The sequence below is a fragment of the Microcebus murinus genome, chromosome 5 (assembly GCF_040939455.1).
Source record: "Microcebus murinus isolate Inina chromosome 5, M.murinus_Inina_mat1.0, whole genome shotgun sequence".
NCBI lineage: Eukaryota > Metazoa > Chordata > Mammalia > Primates > Cheirogaleidae > Microcebus > Microcebus murinus.
Genome location: NC_134108.1, coordinates 67,789,899 through 67,808,068, shown reverse-complemented (window position 1 = coordinate 67,808,068; position 18,170 = coordinate 67,789,899). Strand labels below are relative to the sequence as shown.

The following is an 18,170-nucleotide window of genomic DNA, read 5'->3' as shown; positions in this document are numbered from 1 at the left end:
AAGGGAAAGGGAAAGGGAAAGGGAAAGGGAAAGGGAAAGGGAAAGGGAAAGGGAAAGGGAAAGGGAAAGGGAAAGGGAAAGGGAAAGGGAAAGGGAAAGGGAAAGGGAAAGGGAAAGGGAAAGGGAAAGGGAAGGGAAGGGAAGGGAAGGGAAGGGAAGGGAAGGAAAGGAAAGGAAAGGAAAGGAAAGGAAAGGAAAGGAAAGGAAAGGAAAGGAAGAAAAAGAAATTAAAAAAAAATTTCTTTAAAAAGATGTAACAATCAGCTACTTGGGAGGCTCAGACAGGAGGATCACTTGAGCCCAAGAAGTCAAGACTAGCCTGGGCAAAGTAGCAAGACACCATCTGTTAAAAGATGTAACATCTAAACTATGAAAAGCAGCAGATGTCAAAATAATCCAATCTGGACGAGGAGAGTGGATGGGGTATAAATGAAACAAAACTGGTCCTACATAGATGATGGGGGGTGATGGGCACATAGGGTTCATCAAACTAGTCCCTCTACTTTCATTTTTTATAATTTAAAAAAAGTTTAAAAAGCAATAGCTATTTTTCTACTATGTCTGAGGAGTTGTTGTGGTGTTGGTTAGCATGAAATCCACAGACTTGACAGCTACTAGCTTATAACAAAGTTGTTACATCTGTCTACTATATGCAGTGTTATATGGAAATTCACCCATAGTTGAAAATAAAAATGAGAGAATTAGATCTGAGCAAATTGATTCATATTATATTAAATAAATCACATTAACAAAAATAGTATTTCTTAATTCTCCTGGCACTTAGTAGCATTCTAGAATAATAGAAATATAGAACAGCTAGGCTTAATTTTAGTACTGAAAGGAAACCTGGTTTACTATGGCAAAGTAGCAGAGGTAAAGGTTCCCCCCTTTTTATGTAAACTTAATATGTAGAAGATGGGCCAAAATGGTTCAGCTTCTTAAAGGCCTTCGAAACACAAAATAAAACTGAAACATTCCCCTTATTATGCAGAATGTCACTTATAGATTTTAAAAATAGGTAACTGGTTTGGAAGGTCACATCAATTTATATATGAGATCCCCTTGGTCATTGGTTGCCTCTGTTCTTGAAACTTGACATCAATGAAAGTGCAGCAGGCCATTTTATAGGTGCTCTCTTTTATTGTAAGTCCAAATGTAGTCTCTTTCTTTTCCACTTATTTCTTTGTCCTACTCTGAGAACAAGAATATTCACCCTACTCTATCTTAAATCCTGACAAAATTAAAGGAACAAAATACAAGGACATAAATTGTATTGATGGTTATATCTTTACTTCTTTTCAAAACTTAGCACTTAAATGCCTCCCATGTAGCTTATTTCTTGTCATTATTAATTGACTAACAGAGCTTTTTAACCAAGTATTGAAGTTTTCTACCCAAGTAGTAAACAAGTATCAATTAGGATGACCAAACTCACAAAGACAGAGATATTTTCCTGCATCCAAGAAAGCAACTATAGGTTGTTTTGTAGTCCTAACCAATAGTTTTCTATCACTAGGAGTCTTCGAATAGAAATTCTAAAAATGCAAACACAAAAAAACCTAGCAGATAAGTATGGTACCACAACATTCAAACATCAGATGGTTGCACAATCTTTACCATCCCATCAAAAACCCTGAGATTCTAACCACAATTTTAGTTCTTTTATTAATATTTGTTGTTATAGAATTAAATTTGAACCTCATTCCCAAAGACTTTGCTATAATTATATTTACTTGTATAAACATACAAATAATTAACATAATATAATCTGCCCTACCAGAATACTTAAAATACAGATTTTAATTTTATTATTTAAGTCAAGGAAATAATAGTTTGAATGTAATGGATCATATCTTATTGTTATAATAATTTCAAGGACTAGTCTGTAAATTAAAGAATTTTTTTGGCATGTCACAGTCAGAAACATTTTAGATTGTTACAAACACATTATACTTAACTCTTTTTTGGAAACTGGAACTGCAGATATTGACTTGATCAAGTTTTCTGGCGGAAGATCCAACACTCTGGAAAGCTAAAAATCAAAAAGAACAAAACAAGGCAAGATTATTGATATATTTGTTCTAGATTCAATGGAATATTACTCATCAATAAAAAGAATAAACTATTGACACACTTAACACAAATGAGCCTCAAATGAATTATAAGTGAAAGCCAGATCCAAAAGGGCATATATTGCGTAATTCAATTTATTTGACATCCTGATTAATAACAATATTCTCCTATTGTCAACAGAAATCATTTGTTGAATTTGACAAACATTAACTGTAAAAAATGGCCAAAACTTTCAGACCTAGAGCTATCATTTATCTTTAAGATACTTTGTACATTTCTGCTTTGGCCTAGTTCATTTTTAAGTTTAAATCTCAAGGTACAATCTTTAAGTTTCTAATCCTTAGGAAGTAATTATATAACCCAAAAGTTATTTAGGATATATTCCCAGAAATTGGTAAATATTTATAGAATGAGGCTGTTAACAGTTCATATTATGAAATGTTCCTGCCAATAAAGAGACATAAGTAATAAAGGTTCTATAATCTCTTTTAGAAAAAAGGAGATCCAAATTCCAGTTCCACTTTTACTAGCTAAGAGACGTTGGGAAAGTCATTTTACATGGATCACCTTAGTTTTCCCAGCTGAAATATGGGGAATAATAAGCCTACTAAATAATAAATGAGGGCTCTTGTGAGAATTAAAAAAAAATATATGTCATGATAAGCATGTAATAAACATTATTTCCTTCTCCCTTTAAAAGGTTTTAGTTTACTTTGGACATAACATCAAACTTATCCATAACCAAGATTTTCTGCCTATCTTAACTATAATAACTCTGCTGGGAAAAAAAAAACTTAGTGATGTAGATCAATTTCAAAGCATTTCCTCTGACAAAACAGTTGTGAACTTAGGTAGTAATAAATTGCTTACATTCAAATGAACAACACACAAAAAATTCTCTTTCAGAGAATTTTCCTTTAGTTAAACTAAGAACTACTTAAAAATCGTTTATTCTTTAATCATATTTCATCTGCTCTAAAGAAGCTCTGAGAAGTCTAATAAGCACATAAAATAAAGTGGAAGTATAAAATTATACCAGAAAACCTAAGCTCAAGATAATGATTGTGCTTCTTGGCAACCAAGGTACAAAAGGAACATAACTACATAGCATGCTCTTCCTAGTGACAGACCCAGCAAGTCAGTAGGAACAAACTTTTCCTAAAAGAAATTCTAAGACTAAGTTATCTTATTCACACAAAGCTACAAATACCAAATAGTAATTTCAATAGTTTTACAAAAGGCACAGAAACATTCTTATATAAATTTAAAAAAAAACAAACAGAAAGGGTTTAGGGGAAATGAGGTGTCTCATTTAATGGGTGCAGAGTTTTAGTTATGAAAGATGAACAGAGTTCTGCAGATAGATGGTGTTGATTGTTGTACAACAAGAATATACTTAATGCCACTGAACTTTACACTTAAAAATGGTTAAGATGACAAATTTTATGTGTATTTTCCCACTATTCAAAAAATACCCAAAGAGAAAGTCTTCTGGGAGAAAGAAGTGAAATGAAGGCTTCTTCATATATATTAATTTCCCACAACCAATATTAAATTAAAAAGAAAAGAAAGGAAGAAAAGAAGGTAGGAAGAAGGTAGAGAGTAAATAAGTAGGTAGGTGGTTCTCCAGCAGCAAATATAGGACAGGCAGAGCTCAAAGTCACAGACTTCAGAAGTGATAGTCAAGGAAAGATAAAACAGAATCTAGAGCAGAATGGAACAGCCCTGTTTGGTGAGGCTAACTTGGTCTTCTTGTATCAGAAGTCATAGAATTGAATTAACAATCTCATTAATACCCCAAATCTAGAGACAAACAAATTGAATAAATTCCATTATTTTTTTCCTTGTGTGACTGGGAGATGCTGCAGAGCTGTGGGGAAAAATGAGTAAAACAGAGAAGTGAATTCTGACACTTTCCAAGTTGAAAAGTACCCTAAAAATTCTAGGGTAGCACACTGAGGACATTCCCAATGGAAAAGCATCACATTCCCCAATTATAGGAAGCAAACCTTGATATGTTTTTATGTGAGCAGTAAAAATCAGGAGGAATTTTTATAGAAAGAATGAAAAGTATCAGGGCCAGTGAGCAAAAATTTAATATATCAAGCCAAAGTTCAGGAATAATGTGTACAAGTCACCACAACCTAGTAGATGGACAAAAGAGGAATGGGAAGCTCAGAGTTTATATTTTTGCAAATACAAAAGTGAGGTGAGCCAAGAACAAATGTGATACAAAGAGTGAAGAAGTCACCCACAAAATGTGTGTGAACAAACAGAAAGTCTGGGCAGAGCTGTTAAGCATGAGCAAGAAGAAAAAGAACAGGCATTACCAATAGGCAAACAAACTGAAAGAAACAGAGTAAGAGAGAATGAGGGAGGGAGGTATAGACCAAAAGAAAGATAGAATGGAAAGAATGTGGTATACAAGAGATCAAAGAACTCTGCCCAGAAGAATATAACTCAATGAATACAAAGACATTCTTCACAAATGCTTTGGGATTTGGAACTTTTGGAGAATGTGAATACTGTTAACAAAATGTAAAAGGCAAGATGAAAAAACAAGAGAGTGAGATTTAAAAAGCAGTCTCAAAATAAATAAACATCTTTTACCATACAATAATTAAGAAATACAAAGGAAGAGAATAGTTGTAATTGAAAATAAAAGTATGACACAGGACTACAATAATCACAAAATGCAGCTTTTAAAGAACAGAGATTAATAATCAGAAAACAATAAGATTGAAATAAAATTATCCAACTTTAGGAAAATTGATGTCTCTAAAATCCAAAAAGAAGGAAGGCTGGCAAACAACTAGACAGGAAGAAAGGTAGACTGGTTCTCCAGCAGTAAATACATAAGGATAAAGAGACAAAGCCCAAAGCCACAAACTTTGAAAGAGATAGCCAAGAAAAGATACACTGAGGCAGAATGGGGCAGACTTACTTGGTAAGGTTCCTAAGGTGGTCTCACTTATCAGAAGCCGTAGAGATAAATCAACAGAACCTTAGAATAATAAAAAGTATCTATAGGTATCTACTTTGGCTCCCTCAAAAGCAGCGCCTGAGAAAAACTTGTGTGCAGGAAGTTTATTTGGGAGATGGTTCCTGAGGACAGAAGTAAAAGACTGAGTAGAGTGACAGGGAAGGAGGAAAAGTTAATACATATGATACCAAGGCTACTGAATACAGGCAATGGGGGCTTAATTTCCATGGTACCTCCTAAGAAGCGTACACAATGTCTACCAAAATTCTCTGCCCAAAATAACTCCACCACACCAGAGCTAAGTATGTGCTGGCAACAGCGAACTTCAGACAGAACAAGGTGCTGTAAGCAACAGGTAAATGGAAGCACACAGGAACTGTTGTCACAAGTGGCAACTGAAATCAGGGGTGTGAACAAGATGATGGGAGACAGAACACATTCAATAAAAGGAAAAACTTCCATGAAATAAAGAACCAAATTTAAACTGTGGTACATTACAGTAATGGTATACCATGCAGCAGTAAAATCAAAGAACTAGGCCTCCATACATCACTATATATAAATCTCTTTAAAAAACTGAGCCAAGGCCGGGCGCGGTGGCTCACGCCTGTAATCCTAGCACTCTGGGAGGCCGAGGCGGGCGGATTGCTCAAGGTCAGGAGTTCAAAACCAGCCTGAGCGAGACCCCGTCTCTACCATAAAAATAGAAAGAAATTAATTGGCCAACTAATATATATATATAAAAATCAGCCGGGCATGGTGGCTTGTGCCTGTAGTCCCAGCTACTCGGGAGGCTGAGGCAGGAGGATCGCTTGAGCCCAGGAGTTTGAGGTTGCTGTGAGCTAGGCTGACGCCACGGCACTCACTCTAGCCTAGGCAACAAAGCGAGACTCTGTCTCAAAAAAAAAAAAAAAAAATTGAGCCAAACAAAAAACTCAAGCTGCAGAGAGATAATTACCGTCTGATACTATTTATATAAAATTTAATAACTTGCAAAATAGTATTTAGGGATACATTCATAGGTAGTGAATAACACGCACAGGTATCATAAACACAAATTTTAATACAGACATTACCTCTTTGAGGATGGGTACCCTGGGGAATTTAATAGTATTTGTAATATTTTATCGTTCAAGGTGGGTGGTGGGTACATATATATTAACTATATTCTTCCCTGTGATTAACTAGTTCAATAAAAAAAAGACAATTACAGATCAAAATAAATTATGTCAGGAAAATACACAGAAAATTCAACACTGAGATACATCCTAGTTAAGTTACTAAATTTCAAAAATAAAGCACCCAATCAAGAAAACTCCATGGGAAATGAAATAAACGTACTTCACTGTGTAGGTATGTTACCTAATCACAAAGATCATGATCTGGTTCAAGTAGATAATTTAGCAATGATGTTATTTATGAATAGATTCATCTAATAGAAAAGTTGCAAACTGGTATGTCTGTTTCACCTGCTCAGTTGTTTTTTAATTTGAATTAGTTGCCAACATATAAAAAATTTTAGGACAACATTGGGATTGTTCTGTGCATTTGCATCTATGGTACCAGAAGAGAAAATTCGAAGTCAAAACTAAACAATGGTATTCCTTTATTTCTAAAAATAAAAGCAAAAAAGACTTTGACATTATTTCTAGATCTATTTTGACACTATTCCAATTATGCTAATTTTCTAATGAATAAGCTTCTTTTTGATACTCTAGGATTATTTAGTCAGAGAAGTCATGATTTCTAAAAAAAAAACAAGCAAAGCTAAAAAAATAATAATAAAGTACCATGAGCCCTTCTTGAAAAATCTATATAAAAAGAAATCCAGATAATTAATCCATATATCAGGAAAAAGATTGGTGGTAAGCACTTTATCCAATTCAATATAAAATTAGTAGGAGACAAGTTGTACAGATATGGTTAATAAACAGACTAATCCTATAAAACTGAGTGAGAAAGTTAACCCAACACAATTTGGTAAAGATAGAGGAATTATACATCTAAAGTTATACATCTAATGTTTTCACATTAAGGCACAGATTGATATTGTCCAAATTTGAAACATCAAGTTTTTTTTAAAAACCCTCCAAAGTAATTGTTTTTTATAGTCTTTTTTTTGATCTGTAAAGACCTGATTTAGGAAATACATCAATAATTCTTTGAATTGTACTCTGGCTTCTCTTTTGTTGAATTCAAACAAAACAATACTTAATACTTTTTATTAAAAACAGCATTCTGGTAATGGGCACATGAGAAATCATAACACTATTATACTTTAAGTTTGTTGGACATTTTCCATTATGAAACTGAAAAAAATTCATTACAACACAGCCCAGTTCTTATAGAAAGTATCTATCTAGATTTCATTACTATATTCCTTCATTTTTTTCTGCCTATGTATCTGCATAGAAATATATCTAAGAATAAAAGTCAATCAATGTGTTAACAATAGTGATTATTTATGGGGGAGTTTTTTAAAAATTCTTTGCACCTGTTTGTATTAATTCTTTACAATGAGCAGGCATTATTTTGCAAAAATGAGAACTTTTTCTTTACCAAACCACAACTTTATAAAAGTACTTTTAGGGAATTCCTACTGAAAATTAAGCAGTATGGCTCAGATACGTATGCTTTCTGTTCATCTAACTTCACACAGGGCCAAACCATTCCCCTAGGGTAATGGATGATAAGTTCCCCACACCAGAAAGTCTCAAGTAGAGGTAGTGGGAAAGGGGAAGATTCAAAATACCTTGCCCTCAGAGATTCTAATATAACATGGTAATGGCTAGTATTTATTGAACGCATATAACATACCAAATACTAAGCATATCCTAAGCACTCTACATGTTTTAATTCATTGAATCTTAGACATAATCTACAAAATGGCTAAATAATTTTACAGATGAGATACAGGGAACTTACAACTCTATCAGAGGAGAAACTGGATTTAAGCCAGAGTCTGCCATGGTCAACATTCTTAACCACTACACCAGTGGTTCTCACTTGCACATTGGAAAGACTCTGGCGATTTTTAGAAAATGCTGCCTGATTCCCATGTGCAAATATTCTGATTTAATTAGTACAAGGTACAACTTGGGCAGCAGGATGTTAAAAAGTTCCCCAGCTGATTCTAACACCTTTCTACCTCCAGGTTGCCCTTGGAAAGCAGTTATCAAACTTGGATGAACATTAGAATCATCTGATGACTTTCGTAACTTTAAGGCCCCCATTCCATCCCAGGCCAATAGGCCTGAGCGTAAGTATTTTTTAATGTTTCTCAAGTGGTTTCAGTCTGCAGACAATGCATAAGAACCATGGCTTAGGGAGACTGTACTTGCCTCCTACTTTAACAATGCTCAGACTAGTGAGTATTTTTAATTAGTGGTATATCTTTCTCTCAAATGGTTGGGGTTAAAAAAAAAGTAAAATAATTGAGAACCACTTCAAGTGGTCAAATGTTAGAGAGCATGATTTTTAATTCACTTACATTCTCATAGGTTCAGAATTATTCTGGAAAGAACACAGCTTTCTTCAACTGTCTCAGAGGTTGGATTTACAGCTTTCTCAGATAGGAATGTGGTCCATAGACCTCCTTAGCTTCAAGATTTCATTTCTTTTTCCCCTTCAGGTAAAGCTGTTTCTCCTGGCATTGGGCTTCATCTAGGACTAGCTCAGGTATAGAAAGGACTATTTATAACTACTTGAAGCCTCAAACTGATGAAAGAAAAAGTTTTACAAAATAAAATATGCTAAAAAGGGCCGGGCGCGGTGGCTCACGCCTGTAATCCTAGCTCTTGGGAGGCCGAGGCGGGCGGATTGCTCAAGGTCAGGAGTTCAAAACCAGCCTGAGCAAGAGCAAGACCCCGTCTCTACTATAAATAGAAAGAAATTAATTGGCCAACTGATATATATATAAAAAATTAGCCGGGCATGGTGGCACATGCCTGTAGTCCCAGCTACTCGGGAGGCTGAGGCAGAAGGATTGCTCGAGCCCAGGAGTTTGAGGTTGCTGTGAGCTAAGCTGACGCCATGGCACTCATTCTAGCCTGGACAACAAAGCGAGACTCTGTCTCAAAAAAAAAAAAAAAAAAAATGCTAAAAAGTTAATAAAAACAAAATAAAAGGAGACTACAACAGTAAACCTGAAAATTTTAACACAGAAAATAAAATCAACAAAATATTAGCCACAGTCCTTAAGAAATAAACTAAATAACATAACTGAATGAGGAATAAATCTGAGGTTGAAAGCAGGGAGCACTTCTTAAGACAGTTATCAAAAGTGAAAATTCACAGCTGCCAGATCTGGTTTGGGAACCTAAGACCAGAGATTCTAAATACATAATATAAGAATGGCTAACATGTGTCGAGTGCTTACAGTGCACCAAGCACAATTCTAAGCCTTAGATTTGGAAACCTAATTATCAGACATTCTATCCTAATAGAATCTTTGGCTCCCAGAACATCTACTATGAAAGCACATTAATCAATTAGCTTGTTTGTTTGAGACAGAGTCTCACTCTGTTGCCTGGGCTAGAGTGCCATGGTGTCAGCCTAGCTCACAGCAACCTCAAACTCCTGGGCTTAAGCAATCCTTCTGCCTCAGCCTCCTGAGTAGCTGGGACTACAGGCATGTGCCACCATGCCCAGCTAATTTTTTTTTCAATATATTTTTAGTTGGCCAATTAATTTCTATTTCTTAGTAGAGATGGGGTCTCGCTCTTACTCAGGCTGGTTTCGAACTCCTATCCTTGAGTGATCCACCCGCCTCAGCCTCCCAGAGTGCTAGGATTACAGGCGTGAGCCACTGCGCCCGGCCAGCTGTGTATTTTTATCCATATAACAGTCCACAGACTATGAGTCTTAAAATTCTTAAAAGGTTACCAATCACTCTTCCAGATCTTAAATTACTTAAATTGTCAATTACCCCTGGTCATTTCTCACTTCTAACCCTGTAATACTACCCAGGTCAGGCTCTGTAGGTTTGCCACCAAGAGCCAATGCAGAACGCCCACACACACATTTACAGAAACTTTCCTTAGGAACAGGTCTGGATAAACTCTAAGACACAAAAAAAGAAGCAAACAAGGCAACAATTGAAACTTCAGGGTTCAGAAGAGAAATTCCCAAATGATTTGGAGGGCAAGTTACTAATTATCTGTAATACAAGAAATTTAGCATGGCTTTATGTACAACTTGTAGTTTTAAGCAGAATTGAATGAGGTGGGTCTGTGAGAATAAAGTAAGGAGCAAAGTACAATACACACCGAGATAATTCAGTCAGCCCTGTTGTACCCTTTAATGTAGATGAATATCTTCCCAACATAAACATTTTACCTTAGGACTAAGGACAACAATTGGTCAAGAAGTTTAATTGCTTCTTGAGGCCACATCTGAAATCTGATGATAAACCTCATTAACAGTCAAGGAGGCCTGCCTTCCTAGTCACTGTTAACAGTGTATCTCCTCTATCAAGTTATGTGGATATAAGTTAAGGCGAGCTGAAGGTCACTTTTGTACCAGTTACATGACAACTAAGTGCAATTCATGATCCAATATTGGAAAGAAAAATCAACAAACTGGAATACAGACTGCAGATTAAAGTACTATATCAACGTTATGTAAATCTAATAACTGTACTGTGGATAAGATAAACCTGTTCTTAGGAAATAAATGATTATGTATTAAGAAGTAAAGGAATTTGATAACAGAAACTCTCAAATGATACAGGGAAAAATTATATTGATAGATATATAGAGAATGATGATTTGATGGCAAAATGTTAACATTAATAATTGGTAAATCTGGATAAGGGGGATATGGAGTTCTTTGTTCTATTATCACAACTATTTTGTAAGTTTGAAATTATTACACAATTGTTAATAAAAGTAAAAGTAAATAAATAAAATGAACTAGCTAATTTAAACTTAATACAGAAACAGAAATTCAAAGGAAGTAAGAAAGGAAAACAAATCTATACTCTGTTGTTATGTTTCTGAGTCAGATATAGTGCTGGCTATTTTACAAATGTTATTCTGTAGAATAAAAAGAATTCTGGATTTCAAGCAAACAGCTGGGTTAGTATTTCTTTTTTTGTTTTTTCTTTTATTTAAATTTCAGCATATTACATGCATAGAATAGTATTTCAACTCTATGATTTCAGTTGTGTGACCTTAGGTTATTTCTTTCATCTTCCTGAATCTCACTGTCCTTCTCTGTAAAATAAAGATAATACAAACATCATGGTATGATTGAGAAGATTAAATGAGATGAAAATATCAAGTATTATATACCGTATGTGCACACCACGAAGCACAGCATACCATTGTGCTTAGTGCTGAGACACAAATCTTCATGGGACTCATGTTTCTACATGTCTTGTAAACAAGGCACAAACTGCCTTGTTCTGGACTATCTTTTCAAGAATATTTGTATAGCGAACAGATTTGTAAAACAGAAATACTCCCTCACTCCAGAGCAAAGGTCAGCATGCTTATTGCTCATTATAAAAGGCTCAGGGTTTCTCTCCGGTAACACAGCATACTGCTTATGGAGATATCATCTGACCCTGTTCACACTGTGCTGTGAGAAAAAGAAGTGCGTGGGGAACTGGCACAAAAAATTGTTGATACTCTGATATCAATTACTGCTAATGCTATGAATAACAAAATCCTTTTCTTTCACTCAGGGTCTTATATTTTCTGCCACCATCCATGGAACTGTGGTAGGCTAACTGGAAGAGTAAAATCACAGACCCTTCATGTTCTTGACACTGAGCACTTACTTTCTGTTAACATTATCTCATTAGATTTTATCAGTAGCCCTGTAAAGTTAAGCAAAATACTACATGGTATAAGTGAAGTAGCCCATAAATAGTAGTTATTATTATCTTCATCATTATTATTATTAATCCTTGCAACAGTCCTATAAGCTTTCAATCAATACCATCATCTTACACCTGACAGATTAGTTAACTTGCCAAGAGTTAGTCACCCAAATGGTGGGGCTGGAACTTTATCCCACTATTACCATGTCATCTTATAGCTTTAAAATTATAATGTCATTCAGTGAAACTGTAAATTTTATATGACACCACAACAGAGATATTCAGGCACTCATTCTTCAAGTATGTATTAAATGCCCTCTATATTCCAGGCATGTTGCTGGTGCTGGGGAAATAACACTGAATTAAGACATGTTCTCTGTCTTCATGAAGCTTACAGAGGAAACATACACAAAAACTAGACAAAACAACAAAATACTAACTCTTACAACTGTCATGACAGAAGCAAACAAGGGACTGAAATAGAGAGCTAACTGGAGGACAAACTTTTCAAATTGTAGGTTGCCAGTAATAAATAAATTCATGAGTCTCAACCACCAGTTTTTGAAAAATGAAGTAGGTCAGAACAGAAAAGAATATATACCATGTTTCCCCCAAAATAAGACCTACCCATAAAATAAGCCCTAGCAGGATTTCTAAGCATTTGCGCAATATAAGACCTACCCCGAAAATAAGACCTAGTGATGGGCTTGGCTACACTGCGTATCTGCACAACCCATGCATTTCAGCCTGGAGTGATAAAGAAGATGAGCAGCCCTTCTCATCTGCCCCATGAGAGATTAGGGCCAATGGTTCCAAAGGAAATAGAGTTGCAAGAAATTCAGGATGGAATTTGGGGTTTGGAGAGTTATGATGATGTTCCAGAAGAACACGACTTAACTATATTTGAATAAATGTAGATTGTTGTACTGTACTTAAAACAATAACACATCCCCTGAAAAGAAGCCCTAGGGTGTCTTCTTGAGGAAACATAAATATAAGACCCTGTCTTATTTTCAGGGAAACACGGTAAATATTATGAGGTATGCATTGTTTTGTGAAACTTTCTTCTTGCATAAAGAGTCATGGTATAAAATGCATTTCTTTTAAGCACATGGAATAATCTCTGCAATAAGAATGCAATGGGAATAGAAAGACCTTGCTATGTTAGAAAAACAGAAAATAACATTGTGTTAGAACCCTACAGAAAGGATAGAGTGGTATGAATTGAGGTTGGTGAAAGAAGCTAAGGTTCTGGCAGAGACTCTGTGCAATGTAAAAAGATAAGTGATACAATTTGATTTACATTTTAGAAGTCACTTCTCTTGATACATGGAGAATAGATTGGAAGGAGGGCAAGAATAGGTGATAATGGTGGCTTGGTTTGCAATAGAGAAAGGGAGGGCAGCAGCAACGGAAAAGAGTGGATGAATTCAAGATATTATTTTGAAGATAAAATCAATACAACCTGCTTAAATAAGGCATCAGAGGCATACTCTAAATTTCAGTTATACCCAAATATTGTGGTTCCATGAACACATCATGCTTTCTAGATGTGTCTATGCACATGCTCCTCTTAGCATACAGTACCCCTCCCCAAACTCTCACTCTATTTACTTGGCACACTTACCCATACTCCCTTCAAGACTGAGCTTCAACATCAACTTTTCCAAGTCTTCTCTGACCCTTAGGAGCTTTCTTCTCTAAGTTCCCTTAGCACCTTGTGCATGCTTCTAATATAGTGGTTACAGACTACATTGTAATAACCTGTTTATATATGTTTCCCAAGCTGTCTGGAGCCAGTCCAGGGAAGAAACCATTTTTTTATTCCCTTGTAACTTTGAGCCTGATGACAGTGCTTAAAAAACTGTAGACTCATTAATCAAAGTTTGCTAAATGCACATGACATTGCATGTAATACATTCCTTCATTCCTAAACTAGTAAAGCGATCTTCAATACTTATGCTTGAGACCAGAAGTGTTTTTAATTCAGATTTTAGAATATTTGCATTATATTCACCATTGAGCATCCCTAATGTGAAAATCCGAAATGTTCCAACTAGCATTTCCTTTGAGTGTCATGTCAGCACCCAAAAAGTTTAAATTTTGGAGCATTTTGGATTTTAGATTTTTGGATTAGGGATGTTCAACCTGTGTTGTACATGTTTTTATTTGCCATGGGGCTTAAATGTGAATGTAAAGTAACTACCACAAATATATACTCAATAAATATTAGTTCCTGTTCCTCCAACTTACCTTTTTTACAAGGAAGAATATAATCTTCGCAAAACTAAACACAATATATTTCTCATTACAGCACTATCTTGACCTAAGGGCTGAGAGCAGAAATCTACTCCCACACCCAATTTGGATACTGTGGTCCAAAACTACCTACCCCAATATAATTTACTGTCTATATACACATGACTTCATTATTACTTTGTCTTCATTAACATAACTTTACTATTCTAGAAGACTCCTGCCCAGAAAAATAACTAGATTGTTCAATATAGGAACCTCCTAAAAAATCAGGTCAATAGAAAGCATCAAGAGTTTATGGCCTGGCACATGGAAATGTGGCTTAGGAGGAGAAAGGATAAAAATGTGGAAGATGAGGAACCTTTGTTTCCTGGGTGGTCATGTATGGTAATGAAGTCACTGGCATGCTGCATTCAGTTGCTAAAAGTAAAAGTTATCAGTGGAATTTAGAGGTGGATCCAACTCCCAGGGAGTTGGCTGACTGGATATATATGGAAATACAAATAAGAAAAAGGTGAGGCCAAGCGTGGTGGCTCACGCCTGAAATCCTAGCACTCCGGGAGGCCAAGGCTGGAGGATCGCTCAAGGTCAGGAGGTCAGGAGTTCAAAACCAGCCTGAGCAAGAGTGAGACCCCATCTCTAAACTGGCCAACTAAAAATATATAGAAAAAATTAGCCGGGCACGGTGGTACATGTCTGTAGTCCCAGCTACTCAGGAGGCTGAGGCAGAAGGATTGCTTGAACCCAGGAGTTTGAGGTTGCTGTGAGCTAGACTGAACCCATGGCACTCTAGCCCAGGCAACAGAGTGAGACTCTGTCTCAAAAAAAAAAAAAAAAAAAAAAGTTTATGCCTTAAGATTCCTTGGTTGCTCTTTTCACCAATCTTAAACTGCTGTACCAAGATTTGTGTCCAATCCTAACCAGTCATCTCCCCCCAAAAAGCCCTTCCAACCCTCTGCTACTGAAAAAACGGCCTTACACCATGCTTCAAATTATCAATAAAATTTCACCTTGCTTTCCCAGTTTGAGATACTACCAAAGCTCTGTTGAGGTGGTGATCTTCCTTACCCTAGCAAGCAATAAACTCAGCTTTGTCTTACCTAAAGGTCGTGTTGGTGATGTATGCGAAATTACCACTGGAAAGGGCAGTAGATCAGTAAGCATAAAGACAAGGCAGAGGGATTTCCCCACAAATGTCTAGAAACACTACAAAAATGAGCTAAGTTAAATTATATACCAGGCAAAATATGTCCATTAACAGGTCCATTAATAAAAAGGAAATGGTTTACAAAGACCACAATAGGAAGTTTCCTTGCAAAATTCCACAAGTGGCCAAGAAGTCTTAAAAATTCCTTTTGACAAATCCCAGGTTCGTATTACCATTTTTTATGTCTCTTCTCATTACAGAGCTGTTCAAATATGACTCTGAATCAAGAAAAACTGAGTCTCAGATATTTCATGTATCTTTGGGAGTTACCAAAAATAATTCTAGGATAGGCTGCCAAAGAGACTGCAAGAAACACCAGCTTTTAAATTAGATCCTTTCGAATGGCAATTCGTATCCATCATCAACTTCACCAAATGAAATGAATACTAATTTCTACAGGGTCTAATCATGGCTAACTTTCAACCCAGGTAAAGCATACAAACTGTGGGGTGGGGAGGAGTAACGGAGACAAATGCTTTTCAAGGTTTACTCCGACCCTCCACAAGGTTTGCCTCAGGAGTTGGGGCAGCTCCAGAGACAGAGCAGGAGGTGGCGGAAGCAAACGGAATTCCACAGAACCCGCTCTCCCGCTGAGGACTGCCCCGCAGCGGTGAAAATGCTTTGGGGTCCATTGGCTCCGCGGTGCCCCTCCTTCTGCCCGTTCCGGTATCTGTACCTGGCAGGCGATGGATCTGCGAAACACGCACGCCATGACCGGCTAAAGGAAGCGCGCCACAGTGCCGACCCCGGCCCGCCCCCTTTGCACGCCCCGCTTCCACGCGCCGGAAGCCCGCCCTGCTGGGTGATGCCAGCCAATCCAGGGCCCGCGTGTCTCGCCACTAACCTCTGCCCTGCTGCCGCGAGGGCGCGCGGGAAATCCCGAGTGCATCTGGAATTCGCGGGGACGCTGAGACCATGGCCACCTCCTCGGTGTCCAAGGTACGTGGGGACCGGCGCACACTAGGGCTCCGCCGCTGCCTCATGCCTCTTTGAAGACAGGATGAAGCGGAGGTTACGTAGGCCTCAGCTCCCTGGCTTGAGAGGTGGGAGCGGCAAACCGAGCTAAGGCGTCCTTGCCCCCTGTCTAGTTGAGGCCAGCTGTGCTTAGGGAGCAAGGATGCGGATCTGCCTTGTGGTGCGGCTAGGAATATTTTTAAGTTCTGGTTAGTGGAGGTCGGATACCCGTAGGATGTGCCCCGCTGTCTGTTCCTTTTTCCCCTCTCAAAAATGTACTGTGCGCCAAGCAGTCCGTTAGGTCCCGAAATACAGTGGTAAACAAAGTAGACTCAGTTTCTGTACCCAAGAAAGACAGTAAACATATAAACTGACGATCACAAATTGTCGTGTTAGTAAAGAAAAAAGTTACAAGTGAGAAAACAGAGGAGTGGGAAGAACCTAGTACAAATTGCCAGGGGTCAGCGAAGGCTTTTTGGAAAAGGTGACGTTTTGGTTGAGACCTGAAAAATGACTAGAAGTTAGGCAAAAGATTGGGGGGAGGAGGGCAGAGAGAATGACATGTTCTTTGGCCCAGAAAATAGAAATAAAATGGCACACTGAAGGAATTGAAAAATTGGGATAATCGGAGAGTAGAGAAAGAGTGGGAACGCCATGAGAGTGAAAAAGTAATGCAGATGTGAGTGTGAGAAGGCAAGGATTTGCAAGACATGGTTTAATTGGTAAGATGATAAACCCTTGGTCTGCATTGTCCAATATGGTAGCCGCTAGCCACATATGGCTATTAAATTTGAATTAAAATTAAGTAAGATTAAATAAAATTAATAACATTCCTTAGTCTCACTAGCCACATTGCAAGTGCTCAGTCACCACATATGGCCATAGCTACCAATTAGCACAGATATGTGACAGTTCTGTCATTACAGAAAGTTCTATCAGCGCTGCTCTGGACCATGTAAAGTAAAACTTTTAGTTCTGTTGTAAGTGTAGCAGGAAGCTCCTGGAGTTAGGCTATCTAATGAAGCTGAATATGAATGCGAAGAAGCTGCAAAGACATTTTCCCCTATATTAAAACAGCTAATTAATGGATCTGATTTTTAATTTTGATTAAAATGGTCTATGAGAAGTATGCTTTCCAAAAGTACATCTCAAGGAGAGAGTACAAGCCTTAGAGTTTATGGTTACAAAGGATTGGTTCTGATGATAGGTGCAAATGCTATAAGAGATTTCACTATACTAGTATTTTTATAAAGGTCAGTGCTATTTTTGTTTTTAGGTTTTAAGTGGTCTATCCCTTAATCCTGTTTGTTGCAAAAGCACCTCTTATTTTTGTTCAGAAAGTAAGGTTTTTTCAAGCATTTTTGGCATTTATAACAAATGCTTGTATTGAGATGATTATGAAATGGCCCTTACATAAATAAGAACCTTTAAGGACTATTTCAGGAATTCATGGAACTGCTAGCTTTTTTTTTTAAAGCTCTCTAAACATTTTTGCTTTCTTTCCTCATGATATTTTCTGGCCTTTGGCCCTTCTCCTAGACGTCTTCCTCCATGTCAAACACCATCATTTGACCAGCAGTTCAAAGTGGCTAACCAGATTGTTACCAGTGCCTTATATTCATTATATTCCATTCTGGGCATTCTTTATATCTTACTCCTTTGAAGTTCCTTTTCCTTTACTGAATTGCAGGTGGATGTGGAAAGGAGGCAATGACAAGCTTATGGTTCCACATAATTTTTATAAATATTCATGTGTATGTCACATAGTTCTACTAGTTGCATGTATAAGAATGTAAGGCGTGGTTCTTAATTTGGAAACTGTAATCCAAATATCCACTTTGTATTTGCACAGCTGTCTTTAACAATATCCT

At 37.0% G+C, this 18,170-nt stretch overlaps 2 protein-coding genes across 7 annotated transcripts in view; one reads left to right on the top strand and one right to left on the bottom strand.

The window, feature by feature from the left end:
• RARS2 (arginyl-tRNA synthetase 2, mitochondrial) overlaps positions 1–16,110 on the bottom strand; it is a 65,411-nt gene extending 49,301 nt beyond the window's left edge. For both annotated transcript variants that reach the window (XM_076003121.1, XM_012750895.2), the window contains exons 1-2: positions 16,022–16,110; positions 1,959–2,032 (exon numbers count right to left, since the gene is read on the bottom strand). In XM_076003121.1, the coding sequence (XP_075859236.1) occupies positions 1,959–2,032; positions 16,022–16,057 (110 nt within the window). In that variant the 5' untranslated portion in view covers positions 16,058–16,110. The remainder of the gene's footprint in view (positions 1–1,958; positions 2,033–16,021) is intronic.
• A 92-nt stretch (positions 16,111–16,202) lies between these two features.
• The window catches only part of ORC3 (origin recognition complex subunit 3), a 64,287-nt gene continuing 62,319 nt past the window's right edge, over positions 16,203–18,170 (top strand). For 4 of the 5 annotated variants that reach the window (XM_012750892.2, XM_020287029.2, XM_012750891.2 and 1 more), the window contains exon 1: positions 16,203–16,284. In XM_012750892.2, the coding sequence (XP_012606346.2) occupies positions 16,261–16,284 (24 nt within the window). In that variant the 5' untranslated portion in view covers positions 16,203–16,260. Of the gene's footprint in view, positions 16,389–18,170 lie in introns of all 5 variants that reach the window. The other variant, XM_076003120.1, reaches the window with a different exon arrangement.